Source organism: Pseudorca crassidens, chromosome 3 (genome assembly GCF_039906515.1).
Source record: "Pseudorca crassidens isolate mPseCra1 chromosome 3, mPseCra1.hap1, whole genome shotgun sequence".
Classification (NCBI taxonomy): domain Eukaryota; kingdom Metazoa; phylum Chordata; class Mammalia; order Artiodactyla; family Delphinidae; genus Pseudorca; species Pseudorca crassidens.
The window spans coordinates 115,138,143-115,159,897 of NC_090298.1; the positions used below are offsets into that span (position 1 = coordinate 115,138,143).

At 36.7% G+C, this 21,755-nt stretch overlaps 1 protein-coding gene across 3 annotated transcripts in view; it reads left to right on the forward strand.

Annotated features, from left to right (window-relative positions):
- PKD2L2 (polycystin 2 like 2, transient receptor potential cation channel) overlaps window positions 1–21,755 on the forward strand; it is a 39,931-nt gene that overhangs the window by 15,916 nt on the left and 2,260 nt on the right. The window contains exons 5-13 of one of the 3 annotated variants that reach the window (XM_067731843.1): window positions 1,211–1,439; window positions 2,766–2,936; window positions 3,239–3,420; window positions 9,422–9,542; window positions 10,585–10,686; window positions 12,146–12,210; window positions 12,805–12,859; window positions 20,083–20,195; window positions 20,636–20,743. In XM_067731843.1, the coding sequence (XP_067587944.1) occupies window positions 1,211–1,439; window positions 2,766–2,936; window positions 3,239–3,420; window positions 9,422–9,542; window positions 10,585–10,686; window positions 12,146–12,210; window positions 12,805–12,859; window positions 20,083–20,195; window positions 20,636–20,732 (1,135 nt within the window). In that variant the 3' untranslated portion in view covers window positions 20,733–20,743. The remainder of the gene's footprint in view (window positions 1–1,210; window positions 1,440–2,765; window positions 2,937–3,238; window positions 3,421–9,421; window positions 9,543–10,584; window positions 10,687–12,145; window positions 12,211–12,804; window positions 12,860–20,082; window positions 20,196–20,635; window positions 20,744–21,755) is intronic. The other 2 variants (XM_067731844.1, XM_067731845.1) reach the window with 2 other exon arrangements.

Consider the following 21,755-nt stretch of genomic DNA (forward strand, 5'->3'; position numbering starts at 1 on the left):
TCAGAATGGCCATCATCAAAAATCTACAAACAATAAATGCTGGAGAGGGTGTGGAGAAAGGGGAACCCTCTTGCACTGTTGATGGGAATGTAAATTGATACAGACACTATGGAGAACAGTATGGAAGTTCATTAAAAAACTAAAAATAGAACTACCATATGACCCAGCAATTCCACTCTTGGGCATATACCCTGAGAAGACCATAATACAAAGAGTCATGTACCACAATGTTCATTGCAGCTCTATTTAAAATAGCCAGGACATGGAAGCAACCTAAGTGTCCATTGACAGATGAGTGGATAAAGAAGATGTGGCACAGGGCTTCCCTGGTGGCACAGTGGTTGAGAGTCCGCCTGCCGATGCAGGGAACACAGGTTCGTGCCCCGGTCCGAGAAGATCCCACATGCCGCAGAGTGGCTAGGCCCGTGAGCCATGGCCGCTGAGCCTGCGCGTCCGGAGCTTGTGCTCCACAATAGGAGAGGCCACAACAGTGAGAGGCCCACGTACCGAAAAAAAAAAAAAAAAGATGTGGCACATATATACAATGGAATATTACTCAGCCATAAAAAGAAACAAATTTGAATTATTCAATTCAATTGAGGTAGATGGACCTAGAATCTGTCATACAGAGTGAAGTAAGTCAAAAAGAGAAAAACAAATTCCATATGCTAACACATATATATGGAATCTAAAAAAAAAAAAAATTGTTCTGAAGAACCTAGGGGCAGGACAGGAATAAGGACGCAGACGTAGAGAATGGACTTGAGGACACAGGGAGGGGGAAGGGTAAGCTGGGACGAAGTGAGAGAGTGGCATGGACATATATACACTACCAAATGTAAAATAGCTAGTGGGAAGCAGCTGCATCGCACAGGGAGTTCAAAGTGGTGCTTTGTGACCACCTAGAGGGGTGGTTTAGGGAGGGTGGGAGGGAGACGCCAGAAGGAGGGGAATTGGGGATATATGTATATGTATAGCTGATTCACTTTGTTATACATCAGAAACTAACACAACATTGTAAAGCAATTACACTCCAGTAAAGATGTTTAAAAAAATAGTAATGAATTGAGCCCATAACCCTGAGAAAACATATTTTGTACAAAATAAGTGATTAAAGTACACAACATCACTGACTAGAAATATCAATCGCGTTAGGTACTGAAATATAAATCCTTGAAATGCAGTGACTTTCACAAACCTCATTTTACAGATTGGTGGCAGAATTCCCTGCAACTGGAGGAATTCTTACTTCATGGCAGTTTTACTCTGTGAAGCTCCTTAGATATGTTAGCTACTATGATTATTTTATTGCTTCCTGTGAAATCACATTTTGTATTTTTCTTATTGTCTTCACAACACAAGAAGTCCTAAAAATAAAAGAATTTAAATCTGCCTATTTCAAAAGTAGTTGGAACTGGCTAGAATTACTACTTTTGGTGGTAAGTATATATTCACAGATATGGTTGAAGGGAATCACATCTGAACCCACCAGTGAGAGAGGTTTAAAAAGCACCTCCCTCATCCAGGGCTTATTTTAAAAGCTTTAAATATCAATAATAAAATGAACTGTCATAGTACATACTAATGGTGTGCCTCCAAAAGGGAGAAATCTATTTTTTTCTCTCTGATTTGGTCCTTGGCAGGACTAGCATAAATCTAGAGGAATAAGTGATTCCATACGTATTATGATTTAGGGGGCACAGTAGGTCTCCCTACTCCCACTCAAAAAAATGTATTCCTCTCAGGGCCTCATGTTGAAAATAATGATTCTTTTGGGACAAGGTCCTTTAAAATGTACTCTTGTATGTTGCCTAAATCTGCTTTCCTCTTTACACTGGATTTTTAAATAGGCAAAAGACAAGCCTAGGCAGAATACAGAAGGGGGGATAAGGTTTGAGCAGCCAGAGCATAGCTTGTAGGCACAGAGGATGCCACCAGGATTGGGGAAATAATCCTTGAAGAAACTCCAAAGACTGCCAGTTCTTATCACTGGAAAATACTAAAATAAACATAGAGGTGTGGGTAGGGTGGAACAAATCGTAAGAGCTTGGTTTTAGGAACAATGAACAAATATTCTGGCTTATACAACCTGATCTTTCACTCTTATTAGCCCTTAGTTATAGCCAATCCAGTATCTATATATATTTGTTTCTCAAAACCAAATTGAAAGTTTCTCAGAGTCAGAAAGTGTGCCATCTACCTCTCTGGTAACCACAGTAATGCTTAACATAGGGTACAGCATTAAATGTTTAACTGAGTATTTTAGGGAATAGAAATCAAAGGAAATTTTTCATGACAGAAAACTCTGATACCTAAAATAATCTGGTTCTAAAATCCTCTTCTAAAAGAGTTGTTAAGAAGATCTAAAGGGGTTTATTTTTTTGGAGCTGTAAAAAATTTTTTCTTGGAGTGTTACATAGTGAAAAATATTAAACTCTTAGGTATCATGTAGTTATATGGAGCAGAAACCCTTACAGTCTAGTCAGAATTATATAATCATTTTATACATTTGTGTTTTATGACTCAAAGAAACAAAAAGTCATATAGATTAGGATAGCCAGGCAGTCAGTATTTTGCTACTTTTATGATAATTATGCTACCTTAAACCTCTATAAATTAAGGCTTACTTTCATTTAAGTAAAAACCTGTCTTATCTCTCCCTCCCTTTTTGTTGAATTTTGATGAACTTTTTCATGTGTTTATTCATAAGCTGCAGGAGCTTTAGAGGTAATCTCTAATTTAACCCTTCTTATTTTCCCATTTAGTTGTGTTTTGTGGCCGTTTTCTTCAACTCATACTGTAATATACAAACTTCTCTCTTGCTTGGACAACTGTTAAAAAGTACTGAAAAATATTCAGACTTCTATTTTCTTGCACACTGGCACATTTATTACAACAATATAATTGCCATAACCATCTTCTTTGCATGGATAAAGGTATTTATATTTTATCAGATATAACAGATTAGATATATTTTATTATATTAGATAATAAAATGGGAACTTAAACTACAAAGTTATGAAAAAACAAAAGGATATTCTTACCTATACAGTAATTTTTTTATACAGTAAATTTTAAAGTAGTTTGGCTTTGTAATGATTGCCAGCGAATCCTCAAACACCCCAACTGTCATGAAGCATCTCTTTTAATTTCAAGCAGATTTCTTCTGAAATTAATTTACTCTAATCATTATAATTTTTAATATTCTCCTATTTCAATTAACTTTGTTCTTTTTCAGATATTCAAATTCATAAGCTTTAATAAGACAATGTCTCAGCTGTCATCAACCTTGTCCCGCTGTATCAACGACATAGTAGGATTTGCCATCATGTTTTTTATAATATTCTTTGCTTACGTTCAGTTAGGATTTCTTGTTTTTGGATCACAAGTTGAGGACTTTTCCACTTTTCAAAATTCCATGTAAGCTCTTAGCATAAATGTAATTTATGCAGTTTTATCCAGTTTATAACAAAAAAAGCATGAAAAGGCCTATAAGTACTGACATAAGCTTTAATAAATTAAAAAATGGTTTGATATTTTCACTGATGGCTAAATATCTGTCACACTCAAAGTACAGTTAGGCATTGAAAGATCCAAATGGATGGTGTTATACACTTTTCAAGTGTTACCAGGTCAAGCTAGAAAAATATTTTTTTACTTTTCAATAGAAGTGAAAATTTTACCTAAGATAAAAGGAACTGGCTCCATGTCTCTGTAGCATTTATTCTCTGGGCAAAAGAAATCGTAAGCGTTTTCTTTAGAGGGCTCTACCTTTAGAATCCTTTTATTGATATTGACCTGATTATCCTTTGCTGATCTGGCAAAGCTGGATTTCAAAAATAGCTTTATACACGTAAAACAATCAGCAGATAACTAACTGATTAGGTAGAATCCCTAGAAAAATATTGTCTTTAAAAGTGAATAATTTTAATAAATTTACTTTCGTTTTTGAGTAGGTAAAACAAGTTCTGTCTGTGTAAAAAAAATATGATAGTCTAAAATATCAGTTCTCAAAATGTGTCCTGTGCAATCTAGACCAAGAAAGACCGTCTGGGGGAAATGGCTTCACTTTGCATCACTCTTGGAAATTCGTAGTGCATGGTAACATATGGCTCTGAGAAAAACTGCAATAACTTTCCCTTTAGTTAAGAATTCCTCAAACTTGTCCATGGCCCTTTTACTCAATTTGGGGTAAATTCTGGTCTGAAAAATTTCTTAGGTTGCCCTCTTTTCATCATCCACATGTAAATACTGTATTATCTAAGTACCAATTAATTGCATGAAATTTAATAATATTTTTCTGAATAACCCTTTACTAAATTAGTAGTGGAAAGAGTGGACTAGCAACCAAGAGGATATAATTCTACTTTCCAATTCTGCCACTAGCTATTTAACTTTTCTAGACCTTAATTTCTTTATCTGTAAATGAAGGGGCTGGACTAAATCACTCCCAAAGGTCCTTTCCAACTTCAAATGACCTATAATTTGAGAAGTCTAATTACCTTATCCAGAGTGAATAATGTTTGCAGTTCCAACAATTTCTTGGTCCTTTCCTAGGATCTTAATTCAAGTGTTAATAATAAAACTAAGTAGTATTGGACATTAAATATAAATGTAGTTATTTACAGAACCTTGGAAATTTGTGTTACTTTGGATAATGGGAGGAAAGAAAGTATAAGGCACAAAGTAAACAGATAGAAAAATTTGAAATGGATTAATGAGGGGGCTTCTGCTTTTGGTAATGATGTGCTAGGTTATTCAAATCAACCTCTTCACAATTTAAAAAGCTGGATGAAATATAGGAAACATTTAAGAACTAACAAAAAATTGAGTGGCCAAAATCAGAAAGCAAGAACCCGGAAAAGTAAACTCAGCATCCGAAGCTACTTCTGCCCTGAAGGCTTTTTTTTAAAAACTGATAAAAATTTTAAATTGTGTATAACATAACATAAAATTTACCATCTTAACCATGTCTTTTTTTTTAACCGTTTCTAACTGTACAGTGAAGTACATTCATATTGTTCAATCATCACCATCATTCATCTCCAGAAATCTTTTTATCTTGCAAAACTGAAACTCTATACTCATTAAACAGGAACTCTCCATTTCCCTCCCTACCCCTGCCCCTGGCAACCATCATTCTACTTTTTGTCTCTATGATTTTGATTACTCAAGGTACATAGTGGAATCATACAGTATTTGTCCTTTTGTGACTGATTTATTCCACTTAGCATAATGTCTTCAAGATTCAACAATGTTGTAGGATATGTCAGAATTTCCTTTTTGAAGCTGAATAATATTCCATTGTATGTACATACCACATTTTGTTTATCCATTAATCTCTCAATGACACTTGGGTTGCTTCCACGTTTTAGCTATTATGAATAATGCTATGAGAACATGGTATACAAATATCTCTTTGAGATCCTACTTCGAATTCTTTTGGGTACATACCCAGAAGTAGAATTGCAGGATCATATGGTAATTGCATTTTGAATTTTTGAGGAACTGCTTTACTGTTTTCCACAGTGGCTATTCCATTTTACCTTTCCACTAACGGTGCGTGTTTCAATTTCTCCACATCCGTATCAAAAATTGTTATTTTCTGGGTTTTTTTTTTGACAGTAGCCATCCTAATGGATGTGAGGTGATATCTCATTGTGTTTTTGATTTGCATCTCCCTACTGATTAGCAATCTTGAGCATCTTTTCATGTGCTTATGCATATGTTGGTTCACTTGATGGTATCCCACAGGTCCCTTAGGCTCTGTTCACTTTTCTTGAAACTTTTTTCTTTCTGTTCCTCAGACTCAATAATTTCAATTGCCCTATCTTCAAGTTCACTGATTTTTTTTCTTCCGCCTATTCAAATTTACCTTTGAATCTCTCTAATGAATTTTCATTTCAGTTATTGTACTTTGCAGCTCTAGAATTTTTTTGGTTTCTTTTTAGGTTTTCTATCTTTTTATTGCTTTTCCATTTTGTTCATACATAGTTTTCTTGACTTACTCCATGTCTTCTTTTAGTACTTTGAGGATCAGCCTGAGGTGTAAACTTAAGGTCTTCTCAGGTCTTTTCTGAGCCTGTGCCATTCCTTGGGCATGCATGGTGACTGTCTAATTTCCTCCATATATGCAGTTGTTGTTGTTTTTTAATGTCCTAGTCTTTTTTTTTTTTTTTTTTGGCTGTGTTGGTTCTTTGTTGCTGCGCGTGGGCTCTCTCTAGTTGCGGTGAGCGGGGGCTACTCTTCCTTGTGGTGCATGGGCTTCTCATTGTGGTGGCTTCTCTTGTTGTGGAGTACGGGCTCTAGGCATGCGGGCTTCAGTAGTTGTGGCTCGCAGGCTCCAGAGTGCAGGCTCAGTAGTTGTGGTGCACGGGCTTAGTTGCTCCGTGGCATGTGGGATCTTCCTGGACCAGGGCACAAACCCGTGCCCCCTGCATTGGCAGGCGGATTCTTAACCACTACGCCACCAGGGAAGCCCCATGAATGTCCTAGTCTTTAATATCTGGCTCCCAAAGGGGAAAAAGAGAAAAATGAAGGAGGCAAGAGCATTGGGCCTCTCAATCCCAAGGACATTGCTTCAGCCGGAGAGGGAGGGGCTTGCAACAATGCAGGGAGATGCCTGCCTCTGTGATCAGAAGCAGCAATCAGCAATCAGAACACAGACCCTGATGTCTGGACAACAGGGTCCTTCTTGTCCACCCTGGCTCCCACAAGCTGTGTACAAGCTGCTCTAGAAATACATGCAGGGCTACCTGCCATAGGCTGGGGGGTAGGAGATGGGTAGCTGCTGCCAAACTAAAAGTTTAAATTGACCCAAACTGCCCAATCCTTTCCTGGAAGTTGTAAGCCTTCAACAGACTCCAGAGTTCCAAAATAGTTTCATCAGAAAGATTGTGCCACTGTGATTGTTGTCTAGGTGGTGAGACAGATTCCTAGTGCTTCTTACTCCGTCTTCCCCAAAACCTCCACCATGAAGGCATTTTTGTTGATCCAGAAGAAACAGTTGAGAAATTGTGTTTCTAGTTACCTCTCAAGGATGAGACAGAAGACAAACCCAAGGCCTGTGTGTGTGTGCTGGGGAGTGGGGTTGGGGGAGAGGAGGAGTGTCTGATAACCTCTCCACACATAAAGTAGGGAGCCTGAAGTGCTACAGCCTCAAGTTAAAAGTAAATCCCTCAGTGACTTGACTTGAAGTCTGGGTTTAGTCACCTAGGTATCCAGGGAACCTCATGTCTTGAATTTGGATTAAGATGGTCCCAGGCTGGAATGCCCATATGCACCTGCAGACACACACACAAAAATACCTCTCTGGAGAAATATATTTCATCCTAAGCCCTTCAAGTATAATTTACTGCTCATGGTCAAAGATAACTTGGTACATAAGGAGGAAAAATTCGTAAGCAAGAACCAGCAGATACAACAGACAACAGAAACAGACTCAAAGACTTCAAATATTGGAATAATCAATAAATACTATATTTAGAGAAATAAAACACAAGTCAGAAAATATCTTTAGAGAGAGAACAGGATAGTGTAAAAAGTGACATACTTGAAAAAGTATCAAACAGAATTCTAGAACTGAAAATTAAAGCAACTGAGAATAAAAGCCCAGTTGACAAGTTTGATAGCAAATGAGACATAGATGAAGAGAGAATGAGTAAAATGAAAAATAGGTGAGAAAAAATTTTAAAGTGGCACAGAGAGGCAAAATGTTCAGAAAATGACAGAAAGGGTAGAATAAGAAGGCCTAATATATGTTTAACCTGAATTACAGAAGACGACACAGTGGAATAGAGGCAATATTTGGAGAAGGCTTAGGAATACCTACCACCCAGTCATGCCTGCAAGTGAGACTGGGAAGTCAGATTAAGCATAAATGGTACATTATTATGAAACCGTCTGTAAGCTATTTTAATTCAACAAGAGAGAACTGTAGAAAGTTAACAGGGGTATCAAGAAGTTAAAAAACAGTGTTTTCATTCAGTATAATCTGTATCCTGAAGAGTCATGGTGTTCCTTTTAGCTTGGGGAGGGGGAGGGGAAAGGCATTTGTAAGTCTCCAGTTCCTATGTGATTATAACCATTCAGTAATTGCTTAGGTTTTTGTTATTCACACTATTTACAGAGCAGAGGTATGTGGACACTTTCTGGAGAGGAGAAATGCTGACTTGAACTATATAAACACAACTTAAGGATAAAAAATTAAGTTAAAAACACTAAAACAGAACCTCATATTCTCCTATGCCAGAGAGGAAAAAAAATTTTTTTGATGTGCTGAGAAACTTTGGTCTCCTAATTCAGCATTTCTCCTTCTATCTTGTGTAGAAGAGCATTAGAATCCAGTATTAGAAGCTGGATAAACACTGTATGTAAGATTTAGTCAGGTCTCAGGTACTGAGGATGAAATTCCAGAAAACTCTGAGTCCTAGGACTCCAAAAAGCTGATTTCTTTGAATACATTTTCTTCCTTCATTGTACATAGTCCTATGCTCCCTTCATGTGATTGGCAAAAGCAACAAGGAACAAGAAACATTCTGCCCTTTGACCAATCATGCAAAGTGTCTACATACTATTAAAAACTCCTTCCCAGATCTCCCCTTAAAATAAAGAACTCATATATATATATATATATCATATATATATAATTTATAATATATCCGTGGTGTGTATGGCAATACCACTGCAAACTAATGATGAGAAAACAAAATAAAACTTCAGGTTATGAAATCCTAATTCTACCTCTGCTACTACTATGCTCATTCAAAGCCTTAATTTCTTAATTTTTCCATCTTTAAAGTTAATAAAATGAAGATTTATAGTATTTTCAATGCTATTTCACTTCAAAGCCAAGCTTTTATACTTATTGGAGAAAATAAAATAAACCTCGGGATCATATTTGAGGATCACTACCAGCACTTGTTTGAGACTTAGCAAGTGACAAATTGTTGCCATTTTTATTTCAGCAGAAGAGATGCAAAAATTAAGCATACCATTGATATTAGAAATTGTAGGGCTCTTGGGTCTATGTACAAGTTGAAAATCATTTATTGGAAAAGGTCAAAGTATTCTAAGTTTTATAAGGGCACAGGAATGGCTAAGGAGGCCACTGTCAAGACAAGCTGGTAAGCAGGCATCTCAAGGTTCAAATCTTGGAGGTGAACATTGGGTTCATATTGATTGAATAAATTGAAGCCCATCATTTCCTGAACTATCTGTTCAGCTATTAAGTCTTGGCTTTCTTTAGGGGAATATTCTACATCCAATTTTATAGAACTCTGTGCTAACAAAACTAAAGCCAGAGAACATATGCCATATGCAGCTAGGTACTTTCCTAGGCACATTAGTAACCCCCATCTGTTGTCATGTATGTATGAAGAGATATAGTATTTTCTAATGGTTTTCTTTTTTCCCATAAAAGATTCACACAATTTCGTATTGTTCTTGGAGATTTTAATTTTGCTGGTATTCAGCAAGCCAGTCGTATCTTGGGACCCATTTACTTCATCACTTTCATCTTCTTCGTGTTCTTTGTCCTGCTGGTAAGAATGACCATATATGTTCCCCTTTTTTGCTTACATTTTTCAGAATAAAAAATATAATTACCAATTTAGAAGAAATTATAGTATCACTGCTTAGCTGTCAGAACACTTTACATTTATTAAGAATGGTGTAGATTCCTAGTAATCCAGGGGGTCCAAATGTTTTCAAGCTGTCCAATGGAGAATGTGATCATAATAGTTACCATCTGGGTGGTTATTGTGTGCCAAGAGTGTACTAAATCTTTTACACGCATAACTTGAAAGTTCCAGGTCTCTCCAGCCTGGGACATTTCATACCAGTAGGTATGAATTAGGCCATTCATATTCTGCCCATATTGCAACAGCTTTTGGCCCTTATGGATGAAAGCTCACACCCTGGTAATTTTTAGGAGTCCCCAGGATGGGTCTCTCACATGTGCTCAGGACAAATCTATTTGGCCTTCCTAATCAAGGAACCTTGCCTTTCTACTCAAGGCACTGCTACTGTCCTCCATGAAAACATTTTTTTGTCACACACAGCAGTTATCCCGATTGTGGGCAACAGTGCTCACAGTGACAGATCTGAGCCACAGTGAAAGGTGGAGAGGTGGGCTGGGAGTAAGAATACCCTCTCCACAGTTCTGTTTGTGTTATCTGGACATTAATAGTTGTAAGAGCCCTAGTAAAACTGTGCATTTAAACAGCTCTATAGAATTTTAAAGAAAAAAAAGAAATACCCTTATGAACACATATTATTCTAAGTTTTCTTCTGATATGTAACATTAATACATTTATATATATATATATATAATTAACCAATGTATATGCACTATTTTACATTCTGCTTTTCCCATTTACCATAAACATACTTGCCCATATCCACACACTACACATTTCCCATTCTACTATATTATATATAGTCTGCATAGTCGTATCTCTTATTGAGCACGAGTTACTTTTAAAATTTAAATCTAATTTTACAAATCCCAGCACTTGTCAAAGTCATTAACAACATTTAAACTAAATTTTTATTGAAATACTTCATTTGAATATTTCTCCCCAGAACATGTTCTTGGCAATAATTAATGATACCTATTCTGAAGTGAAAGCTGACTATTCAATAGGCAGAAGGCCAGATTTTGAACTTGGTAAAATGATTAAAAAGGTATGTCAAATTCTTCTAATCAGAATTCTAAGACCAATCTTGTTCAGTTTATACTCTTGTAGTTTGAATAACACCTAAACCCCAAGTGGTAGTGCAGGGAGGACATTTGGGGTTTTTTGTTTTGGTCCACGGTTACTTATATTTGTATTATTTCAGTACCAGGAGAAATGTTCTCTGGCTTCAAAAATGTGACCAAAATTATTTCAGAGTTCAATGTATCAAAAAGCTACTGAGCACTAAATGCAAAGCACTTACTCTCTTCCCTCCCAAAGTTTTCAATTTAGATGCTGGTAAATTCCTATGAACAATCTGAACTCAGAACTCCTTTTGCCTTACCTTCCTCACTTTCTGTAGTGGCAACACTCTCCTCAGTCACCCCTGGCTCAGAACCCTTGAACTTTTTCTTTGTCCCTTATAATGGTCTGTTGCCAAGGCTTGTGTGTAAAGTTCACCTCTGTAGTTTTTGCTCACATTTGTGGAACTCAAAGACACTTTGAATTCTAACTGCCACCACTACATTAGGTACTCAGTACTTTTCACCCAGACTTCTGTATGGTAACATCTTCTTAACTGTTATAGCCTCCTGTGCCAGCCCAGTTTTGATCATATCACTTCTCTGCTCAAAATTCTTCAAAGTTTCCCTGGGCTTGTCAAAATAAGTCCAAATTCTTTATTCAAACATTCAAGGGCCTTTTCTAGTCTCACAGTCTCAACCTATCTTTATTCACTATCATTGAACTAACTATACAATTTTTACCTTCTATGCCTCCATTCACAGCACTGTATGCCCCAGCTGTTTTGAGCACAGTGCTGTTTACCATGCTTGCTCTCATTGTCTCCTCTGGGCCTCTGCTCATGTCATTCCCTGACTCCCCAGGAATTCCCTCTGCTCTCTTCGCTGACATTCTGTTCTCCCTGTCAGAGCAATCTTCCTTGTCCTCTCAATACCGACCTCACTGTGAACTGTAGCAGAGTCATGTGTGTACCATCTTGCCCATCTCTGCATACCCACAGCTCTAACCATAGCATTTCACACAGAAAAGGTCCTATAAGCTGTGGGGTTAGTGGGGCTTAAGAACTCTGTTCAAGAACTTATCTGTAAACTACTAATATGTCCCCCAATGAACTTAACTGTGGGTTTTTTCATCTTTTATCTCTTGATTATGATGTTGGTTATGTGCATTAAAGTGTTAATATCATTAATGCAATAAATGTTAATAATATTTTTTAAAGATTTTTTTTTCCAAGTTCAAGTGTGATGCCTTCCAGCTTTTTCACCAGCAGGCAGAAACCATAAGTAGTGACAAGGTGAAAAAAAATAATCATAGTATTTGCCTCTACATTTCTTTAGGGCAGCAGTCCCTAAAGTCAAGCATTCCCTATTTCCTTTACCTTGATCAAAAATTGACAAGACAGAATATTATTTTTATGAACTTTTAAACTTTTAAATTATGCTCAGAGTTACCACAATGCTCTCGAAAAACTCAAACTAAAGAAACCTGAAACAGATGAAGACAAGAAAAGGTAAGATGAATTTTCTTCAATTTTTAACTTACCATTTTAAAGCTCTGTATTATATTAGAAACTTACAGTGAGAGTAAGGTTTTGATTGCAAAACAACCACCATTCAATGTGCTGATTCTAAATAAACTGTCAAAACATCCAGTAGCACCTCATAATTTCTGAGAGTGTCATGAAACTCTAAGCTAATTTAAAATTAATATAAGGCATGCCATGCCACTCAGAAAAAGGTTTAACATAAAGCTGCACAGGATAGTAAAGTCCCTCTAAAAAAGTAGGAAATGATTTTAGTCTACATTAAGTGCATACTTTTAGCTATCAAAGTAAAACAATTTTTAAACAAAATATTTAAGAATGTATTTACATTTATTGCATAATTTTAGTGTCAAAATCTGGCAGTGGGACATAATAGAAACATGTTTTTATAGCTAGAGATATGATATAGAGAACTTATTAATGACCACATTTTCCAAATAATTAGTGTTATTAGAAAGAACAGAAATTAATTCAGATCCTTAATACAGATCTGGTTATATTTTATACTGTCATTTTCCTTTTTACTGTCATATACCTCTGATTTTTATTTTATATTCTCAGTAGGAAAAGCAGAGATTTGGCTGAACAAGCCAGAAGAGAAGGCTTTGATGAAAAAGTAAGATTTTAATTTTCTCGTAAAGAAGTGATAGCTTTATTAGAAAAAGTTCTGATTTAAGAACTGAATGATTTGCTTTTTTCAGAGCAGTAGTTGCCACCTCCAAATTTCTCCCAGAATCTAGATCCTTTCTTATATAGGACAAATTGTTTGGATTCCAGATGCTCTGTCTCTCTTATTGGTGCTCTTAGCCAGATACCCTTGTCCTACAGCTGTACCTTCACTGTGGGATTAGCACACAGGGTTTAGTGAGTATACTCTATTGAGATGATTATATAATTGTTCTCTTGTAATCATTAATGTGCTGAATCACTTAAATGATTTTTCTTATATTTCAAAACTGTAACATATATTCAAATGACTAAACATATATGTTTAATAAATAATTATGAAGCAAACCTCCACATACCACTACCACCCAAGTGAAAAAATAGAACATTGCTCTACTTCTGGATGCCTCCCACCCCCCAATATATTGAGAAAGAGGACAGCAGGATCAAGAGATTGGAATAAGCAAACAAGTATGTATAATGGAGTGAGGTTTCTCATTATCAGACAATGGAATTGCAAAAATGGAAAGGCTGAAGGTTAAAATGAACCTTGTGGTGTTGGATTAGAATTGCAACTGTGTGTGTGTGTGTGCGCGCGCGAATGTATCTTCTAACTCTGTCCACTGAGAAAGCTAGAGTGACATCCTAGTAGCAATGACACAACGAGCGTCCAGATCTTGGTTTCCAAATACCATTCTCCTCTAAAAGGAACCTGGGCTCCTTGGAAATACAGTTAATTCCAGGACTGGAAAGTATAGGTGCTTCATACTGTACTCCATATAGAATGATGGAGATCTGTTAAAAGGACACAAAAGTCAGCTTGAGTGGGGATCCCGCTGGCCAAGTGTGGGATTTTAAGCACTTATTTAAGCACTTAATGAATATTAATTTAAACCCACGGAATAAAATAGGATTCCATGAGTCCACACTGATCTAAACATATACATGAATGAAAGTCTGAGGAAGAATAGAACATTTCCATACCTCTCCACAAAATACTTACTAATTACAAAAAGAAAAAGAATAACATTACGGTGAAAAAGTCTAGAAAACAGAACCTTAATCAGTACTGGAACAAGCTGAAATTATATGCCACCTGACAAGACACTAAGAGAACACAGGATCCCTTCTGTAAAATTTCTGCCGAAGATGCATAACGCAACGAACCATCACACAATAAGAAACTGAGGGACATTCTATGAAATACTGGCCTATAGACTTCAGAAGTTTCAAGGTCATGAAAGTCAAGGTAAAGCTGAGGAACTACACCAGACTGAGATTAAAAGATGGGTAAATACAATGCATAATCATGGACTGGATCTTTTTACAATAAAGGGCATCATTGGGACACTGGTAAATTTGAATAGGGAACTGAGGATTTAGATGGTAATAATCTATCAATATTAATTTTCTGATTCTGATGATTATACTGTGCTTATATAAAGGAGAATGTCCTTGTATGCAGGAAATACACACTGAAGTATTCAGGGACAATAAGGCATTCATGTTGGCAACTTCAAATACTTCAGAGGATAAAAACTATTTGTATTGTTCTTATAACTTTTCTGTAAGTTTGAGATTCTTTTAAAAAACAAAACTATAATTCAATAAACCATTTCTGAAATAAAAGACAATGTATATTGAAAGACATACTATGTACCTGGGAAAAATTACCTAAAATGAACATGAGACTTATCCAAGCAAAATTTGGATTTACTTACGAGGAAAAGAGAATTAGGTTAGCATAACACCATTCAACACCATAAATCGACAGAACAACACCTACAATATAGCAAGGAAAGAAAATGTAAGCCAAGGCTTTTTTATATGCAGCAAAGCTGTGTTTCAAGTATAAAGGCTCTAACAGTTTTGAACATGTAAGAACTTGGGGAATCCCACTGTATTCCTGAGGATTCCATGTGAGGATCATCTTCAGCCAAACAAGAGATGACTGAGAAATTTTAGAAAAAAGAAGGAAGAGAGAAGGTATAAAGTAAAAAAAGCTGACTGATTATTTCATATGTAATAGCTAAAAAGTTGAAGAATTATCATTTAGAGTTAATAGCCCAAAAGAAGAAACTTTAGCATATTTAAGAGCACAGTAGTAAATTTAAAAGATATTGTTTTATTAATTTTAAAACACATTTTTCCACATTTTAATATCTCTGAAATCAAGATGTGCCTTATATTTGACAATGTGCCATATTTTAACTGGTGGCATTTTTTTTCCTAAGTGGTACATAAAATAATGGTGTAATGGTCTTACGATAGACTCCGTCTCTCAGATACAACAAAATACAGTAATATGATTAAATATACTTGGGTAGTAGAGGGAAAAGAAATGAGGAGGAAGAAATTATAACCTAATTTTTTTGTTGAACTTGTTTGGTTCTTGTTGAGGGAACCAAAACGAGAAAGAGATGATGGAGGATGTATAAAAAGATACGTGAATAAAAACAGACCACTAAAACAAAAATACATACATTCTTAAAGGGAAGCAGTACCAAATCAAAAAAGAAAACTGATAATATGCCACATGGTAGAAGACTGTAAATATACCTTAAAACAATATAACTGTGACCAGATATATCTGACATATCAGTAAAGACAAATAAGCTTAATTTACTTAAAAAGAAAAAGAAAATATTTTCAGATTGAATCACAGAGTAACACCCAATTCTACGATATAGCCTAAAATATATACCTAAAACAAAGTGATTTAGAAAAGTATAAAAGCATGAGCCAAGGTATAAAAGGCAAGGAAAAGTTATCAGAGGACACAATATAAGTCAAGGTAGAATTCTAGAAAAAAGTTCTAAATGAGATGAAGGGCACTTTATAAGGCTAAGATCAATTTTAATAGTTATGATTATCTATGCAACAAATAATATGGCATAAACTTCCATAAAGTAAAGACTACTAGACTTATAAAAGGAAAAACATACAAGAATACACTAAAGAACAGATCAAGAAAAATGAAAGGATTAAAAATATATATATAATGAATGAAGTGATCTTACAATTATGTATTAAACTCTGTACTCCCAGAAGATACACCTGTTTTTCAAAACCCCTTCATGAAAATAGATATATTGGGCCAAAAAGAAAACCTCAATAAACTGAAAATAAAATTTATCAAAACTGAGCCCAAAAGAGATTTTTAAAAGCTTAAACAAATCCATTCTGTAGAAGAAATGAAGCCATCAAAGAGCTACCTCTGAAATAAATCAGGCCCAGATGGTTTCATATGGAAATTTTACCAGATTTTTAAAGAATAAATAATTTCAAGTTATTTGAGCTGTTCCAGAGCAAAGAGAAAATTGAAAATTTCCAAATTATTTTTATAAAATAATTTTAGAATCACTATATAGTGATTCTAAAACCTAGTAAAGATTGTATCCTCCTCAATAAAAATAAAAAAAAAAACAGAAAAAGAAAATATCACTTATAGGGACTTTCCTGGTGGCGCAGTGGTTAAGAATCCGCCTGCCAATGGAAGGGACATGGGTTCAATCCCTGGTCCGGGAAGATCCCACATGCTGTGGAGCAATGAAGCCTGTGTGCCACAACTACTGAAGCCAGCGTGCCTGGAGCATGTGCTCCGCAACAAGAGAAGCCACCGCAATGAGAAGCCCGCGCACCACAACAAAGAGCAGTCCCCGCTCACTGCAACTCGAGAAAACCCACGCGCAGCAATGAAGACCCAATGCAGCCAAAATTTAATTAATTAATTTTAAAAAACAAAATATCACTTATAAATCTTGAAGCAAAAATCCTAAATATTAGCAAACAGAATCCAACAGAACACAATACCATGATTCAGATAGGGCTTATTCAAAGAATGAGAAGATGATTCAAAACTGTATAATCAACTAATTACCATAATCCGTTCTATTTATAGATCAAAAAAAGGAAAACTATTATTTTCCATAGATGCTGGGTATTTGATAAGATTCAACATCCAACTTTGAGGGGGAAAACAAAACAGGAATCAATGGACTCCTCCTTGACATGATAAAAACAAATTTATCTCACCCCAAAGCTAGCACCTGATCTAATAGGGAAACATTGGACATGTCAAGGACAAGACAAGGATGTATTGGAGAGATCAGACAAAAGAATTAAGCAAGAGGGCTTCCCTGGTGGTGCAGTGGTTGAGAGTCCACCTGCTGATGCAGGGGACACAGGTTCGTGCCCCGGTCCGGGAAGATCCCACATGCCGCGGAGCGGCTAGGCCCGTGAGCCATGGCTGCAGAGCCTGTGCGTCCCGAGCCTGTGCTCCGCAACGGGAGAGGCCACAACAGTGAGAGGCCCATGTACCGCAAAAAAAAAAAAAAAAAGAATTAAGCAAGAGAAATACATGAGAAGTACAAAAGTAGAAAAGGAAGAGGTAAAAACTACCTCTGTTTGAGATATGATTCTCTTTCTCAGGTATACAATGAACTGAAAAATTATGACAAAAAGAGATTAAGTAGTAGGAAAAAATAATTTACATAGTCATGTCATATATGCAAACATCAACCAGCTCATTAAAAATTATAATAGAAGAAACTACAATAGCAACAAAATAGAAAATGCCCAGGGACTAATTTTTAAATGTTTAAAACCAAGATATGGAAAAATTTAAAACATTCCTTAAAGGCAAACATATATCTGACCAAATGACATACTTATTACATGTATGAGGACCTAGTCAGGAAAATGGAAACCATACTATACATTTCAAACAGAGAAAATTTATTACAGGGAATTGGTTACACAGATATTGGAAAATAGAAAAAGTAAAAACACTGAAGCAACTCATAAGTAATAACTGTAGGAGGATGCTACCACTCCCATGGCTAAGGTTACAAAAGGTGGGTTTATTGGAACCTAAGACACCTAAGGGGCCTGAAGCTGCTGCTCAGACCTCTGAGGTCACCCTCATCCCACCCCTGCTGTTCCTGATACTTCTGAGGGAGTATGATGAAGCTGGTGCTGGGTATGCCAAAATAAGCTGGACAACTGCAGCCTGGAGCCAACTACCATTCTATCAGCAATGCTGATAGAAAGAAAACAAGAAGAACCTTCTCCCCTCCATCGTCCAGTGAGGCAGAACCCAACAAATCTGGTAGCAAGACAGTCTAGGGAATGAGGTTTGCAAAGCCTGAGATCCAGCATAAAGAGCATAAAACAGCATAAGAGTTTAGGAGGGCAAATTTTGAGTTGAGAGATATTAGCTAAACAGTCAGCTGAATTCACCCGCTTTGGCTATTTAGTACACATCTGTACTTCCATAAAATGACAATAACTATTTCTAGCTTCCATCTAATAAGACAGAACTATCCTCTATGAAAATGGAGGCCCTCTTATTCTCTCCCCAAAAGTGGAGAAGTAAAGTCCCAAGAGTAATTGTATCCATCTCTGGGTGACGTTAAGACCTTTTCTACTCGAATCACAATTCCTTAAGAATTTAATGTTTAAACTACAGAGTTTTAGACATGGAAGTATTAAGAGGCACCCCTCAGAGAATTCCCTGGGTTCCAAACAGAGCCCTCTCTGAACCCATTTTGTAGCAGCACCAATTTCCCCTTGGTAATTGGGATCAGTCACCTCAATCACTTCTTAGCCTGCTGGTTCGGTAGCCTGAGGAATCCCAAATAGCCAGGCGGTGGTCTCAAACTTTAAGTCAATTGTTGTGTCCCTTGGTGGAGGCATGCTGTCTATAAGGGTCTGTTTCTTTGGACCTTCTCTGCTACCAACCAGTCATCAGTTAGGGGCCAGTCAGAAAAACAGAAACACACGAGGTAGCTCAAAAAGAGGGGGTTTACTTCACAGAATTCATTTCTGAGGCATGAGAGGTCTGTAAGAAACATTGCAGAACACTGAATTAATCCAGAAACAATTATAAGCAGCAGCTACCACCTGCAGGGAAGAGGTGGGTTGACTAGAACCTAGGAGCTTGAGCAAATGCCCCCACATAGTTGCTGCTCTATGAGGAAAGGTATTACTTTCCTGTGAATGTCAAGGAAGGCTTCATAGAAAAAGCGATGGTTGAGATGGGTTTTTTGAAGGATGCATCGTTTACCAGGCAGTCTATTCAATGCATATTACTAATGCATCCACATTTTAATAGACCTGGTCATTTAGAAGTATTTGTGGGGCCCACCACTTTTTTAACATCACATTATAAGTACTGGTAAATATGTCAAAACATAGGTGCTGTAATGTGGCTGAAATAAAACTAGAAAGATTGAAAACCACCCTTTCCTACTTCGGATATGTTGGTTTAAAGACAAACACTTTCTGATATATAGCACAGCTCCTCTGGCCAGAACAGCATCCATTTATCAGGTAAACAATGTATGAACTTGGGCATCACCATCCTCTCTGAGGAAGGTAATCAGAACCCTTATACAGGGATCCACTTTGCTACTTAACATTACTGTTGGAGCAGGGCAATAGCATACCGATTTACTGAAAAGTCTTTGCGTCGTATCTGGGTGCACTGTCTCTTCTTTCCCTCTTTTTCTAGGGCTGTTTCTATTTTCCATAACATAACAGAGCATTTTTTCTAAAGTTGGGAAAAAGGTATTTGGACACTAAAAGGAAAATGGGTGGGTAGTGAGCACAAAGCACAGAAAGGGCTCTTTAGGATCAGAGAAGGATACAGCAAGAATCTTCTGGTATGAGGAGCTTATTCTGGGGTATGTGGACAGATTGGAGTACACAGATTGATGCAGTAATTATGAAGAGGAGATTGGGAATTGTTAGGAGTCTGGCTGAGAAGCAGCTGGGAGGGCAAATAATACCCACAAATGTACTTTGATGTACACTTGCTTCATTATAGAACAGAGGTACAGAAAAGAACATCCCAGCTTTGGCCAAGTGAAGAATGGAGAATATCAGCTGGAGATGCAGAGGGGAAGAGGCAGTGAAAAGGGAATAAGAAGATATTCATAATTTAAAAATCCCCTAACTCTGCTAAACAGTTTTAACACCAAGTTCTCTGAGGTGACTCTGCTAATGCATAGACCCAAAAATCAGGCAGGGCAAAAAGCCAGTGGGGCTCAAAATCACAGCCCTGGAGAGTAAAGTTTAAGATTCTCAACCCTGTGATGCTTGTGTGCCATGGGCCTGCAACAGAGAAAAATTTAAAGATTGCAGCTTATGCTTTTTCCTCTAACTTTACAGGAGATTCAAAGTGCAGAGCAGATGAAAAAATGGAAAGAGAGGCTTGAGAAAAAGTATTATTCTACAGAAATTCAAGATGACTACCAGCCTGTCACTCAACAAGAATTTCGAGAGTAAGCATTTGTTCTAACCAAGGTGCTATGGGATATCGTGATATGGGGACTGGGGACATTCCACAATTTTCCTGAACCCAGAATCTCATTCTGTTAAGATGCCACTTTTTTCCCCCAATTTTTTACCCAACTTTAAAATGACACAGAAAGCACAAAACTCCATTTGTTTAAATGCAAGGTGAGAGCAAGACCAACTGCTTTTGTCCTTACATCTCTAAATAATAGACTGCCATTTATACTTGACACGCATAGCAGATACTGTGCTCCACACAGCTTTAGAATATTAGATCCATAACTGGCCATACTAGGCATATTTTGGGAGCTTAAAATACTATCTTCCCACTCAAAGTATTTCACAATAGGTGTTAATAACCTGCTGTCTCTTTATGTACAAAAATGTTACTGACTCATTCTCTACTTCCTTCTAAATTATCCTCTAGCCTCTTTTTATATGCTGTGGAGCTGGAGAAAGAATTACACTACGTCAGTTTAAAACTAAACCGAGTGATGAGAAAGGTTTCAGCTCTACAATACTGAGGCAAGTGGAGGTGAGAATCTGTGATACAATCATGGAACATTTCTAACGATTTATTCCTGTACTGAATTATTTCCTAAATTTGTCCCCATTTGGGGTACATTTTAAAAGCACAAAACTAGCTACCATCAAACTATCATCAGGGTCAATGATAATCATCAAATGATTTCTAGGAATGGGACCCAATATATAATCCATGTGTATTACAACACGCCTCCACAGTATACACACACAGGTACACATGAAGACTTTTATAATGAGATTTATTATTAAAATCTAGGAATGTGAACGGCAAGTATAAAATAATATTGCTTTTAGTTCTTAGGGCAGGTTTCTAATTAATAGTTCGATAAGTCAGTAAAGATAGTTTTCTCAATGCTACACAGAGTATTAGAACTGTTGGTATTCTCATCATGTGCCATGTTCTAATTTCTCTAGCCAAAGGTAAATTAATAAATGCTTAGGATTCTAGAAAACCATTATATAAGACCCCAAGTAAAATAATCTCACCTCCACTCTTCCCAGTTGGAAGTCTCCTGGAAAAAGGCAAAGTGTAGAAGAACAAACTTCCCAACCACCTACAGAAATTTCACTAATATCTTCAAACTAGAACTTCATCTAGACAGTTTCTAAAGTAACACATTTGAAGTTTCCCAAAAGTGCTTCCTCGACTACTTTAAAAGTAAACTATCCTTTAAAACATAAAATAAAAGAGCCAGGTAGGAGTATCAAGGTTATAAGAAGTTATGTTTGAAAAGTGTAAATGAGGGTGTTGCAAAAGCCCTGTATGGATGGCTGGCATTTTGGAAATTGGAAGGAAACTCTTCTAATATAGGTTACATAAGCCCTCCTAGAAGAGCCATATGTTATACGTTCTCTTAGCCCAAGTAACATCATTTGACCATAGACTTCCACATTGTGCTCAACAGTCCCTGGACTGTAAAACTCAAATAAAGGAATTGTTAAATATACCCACCTTCCTTAAGCCAAGCTCTTCTCTTAGAGACTGCATGTCAAGTTTTCTT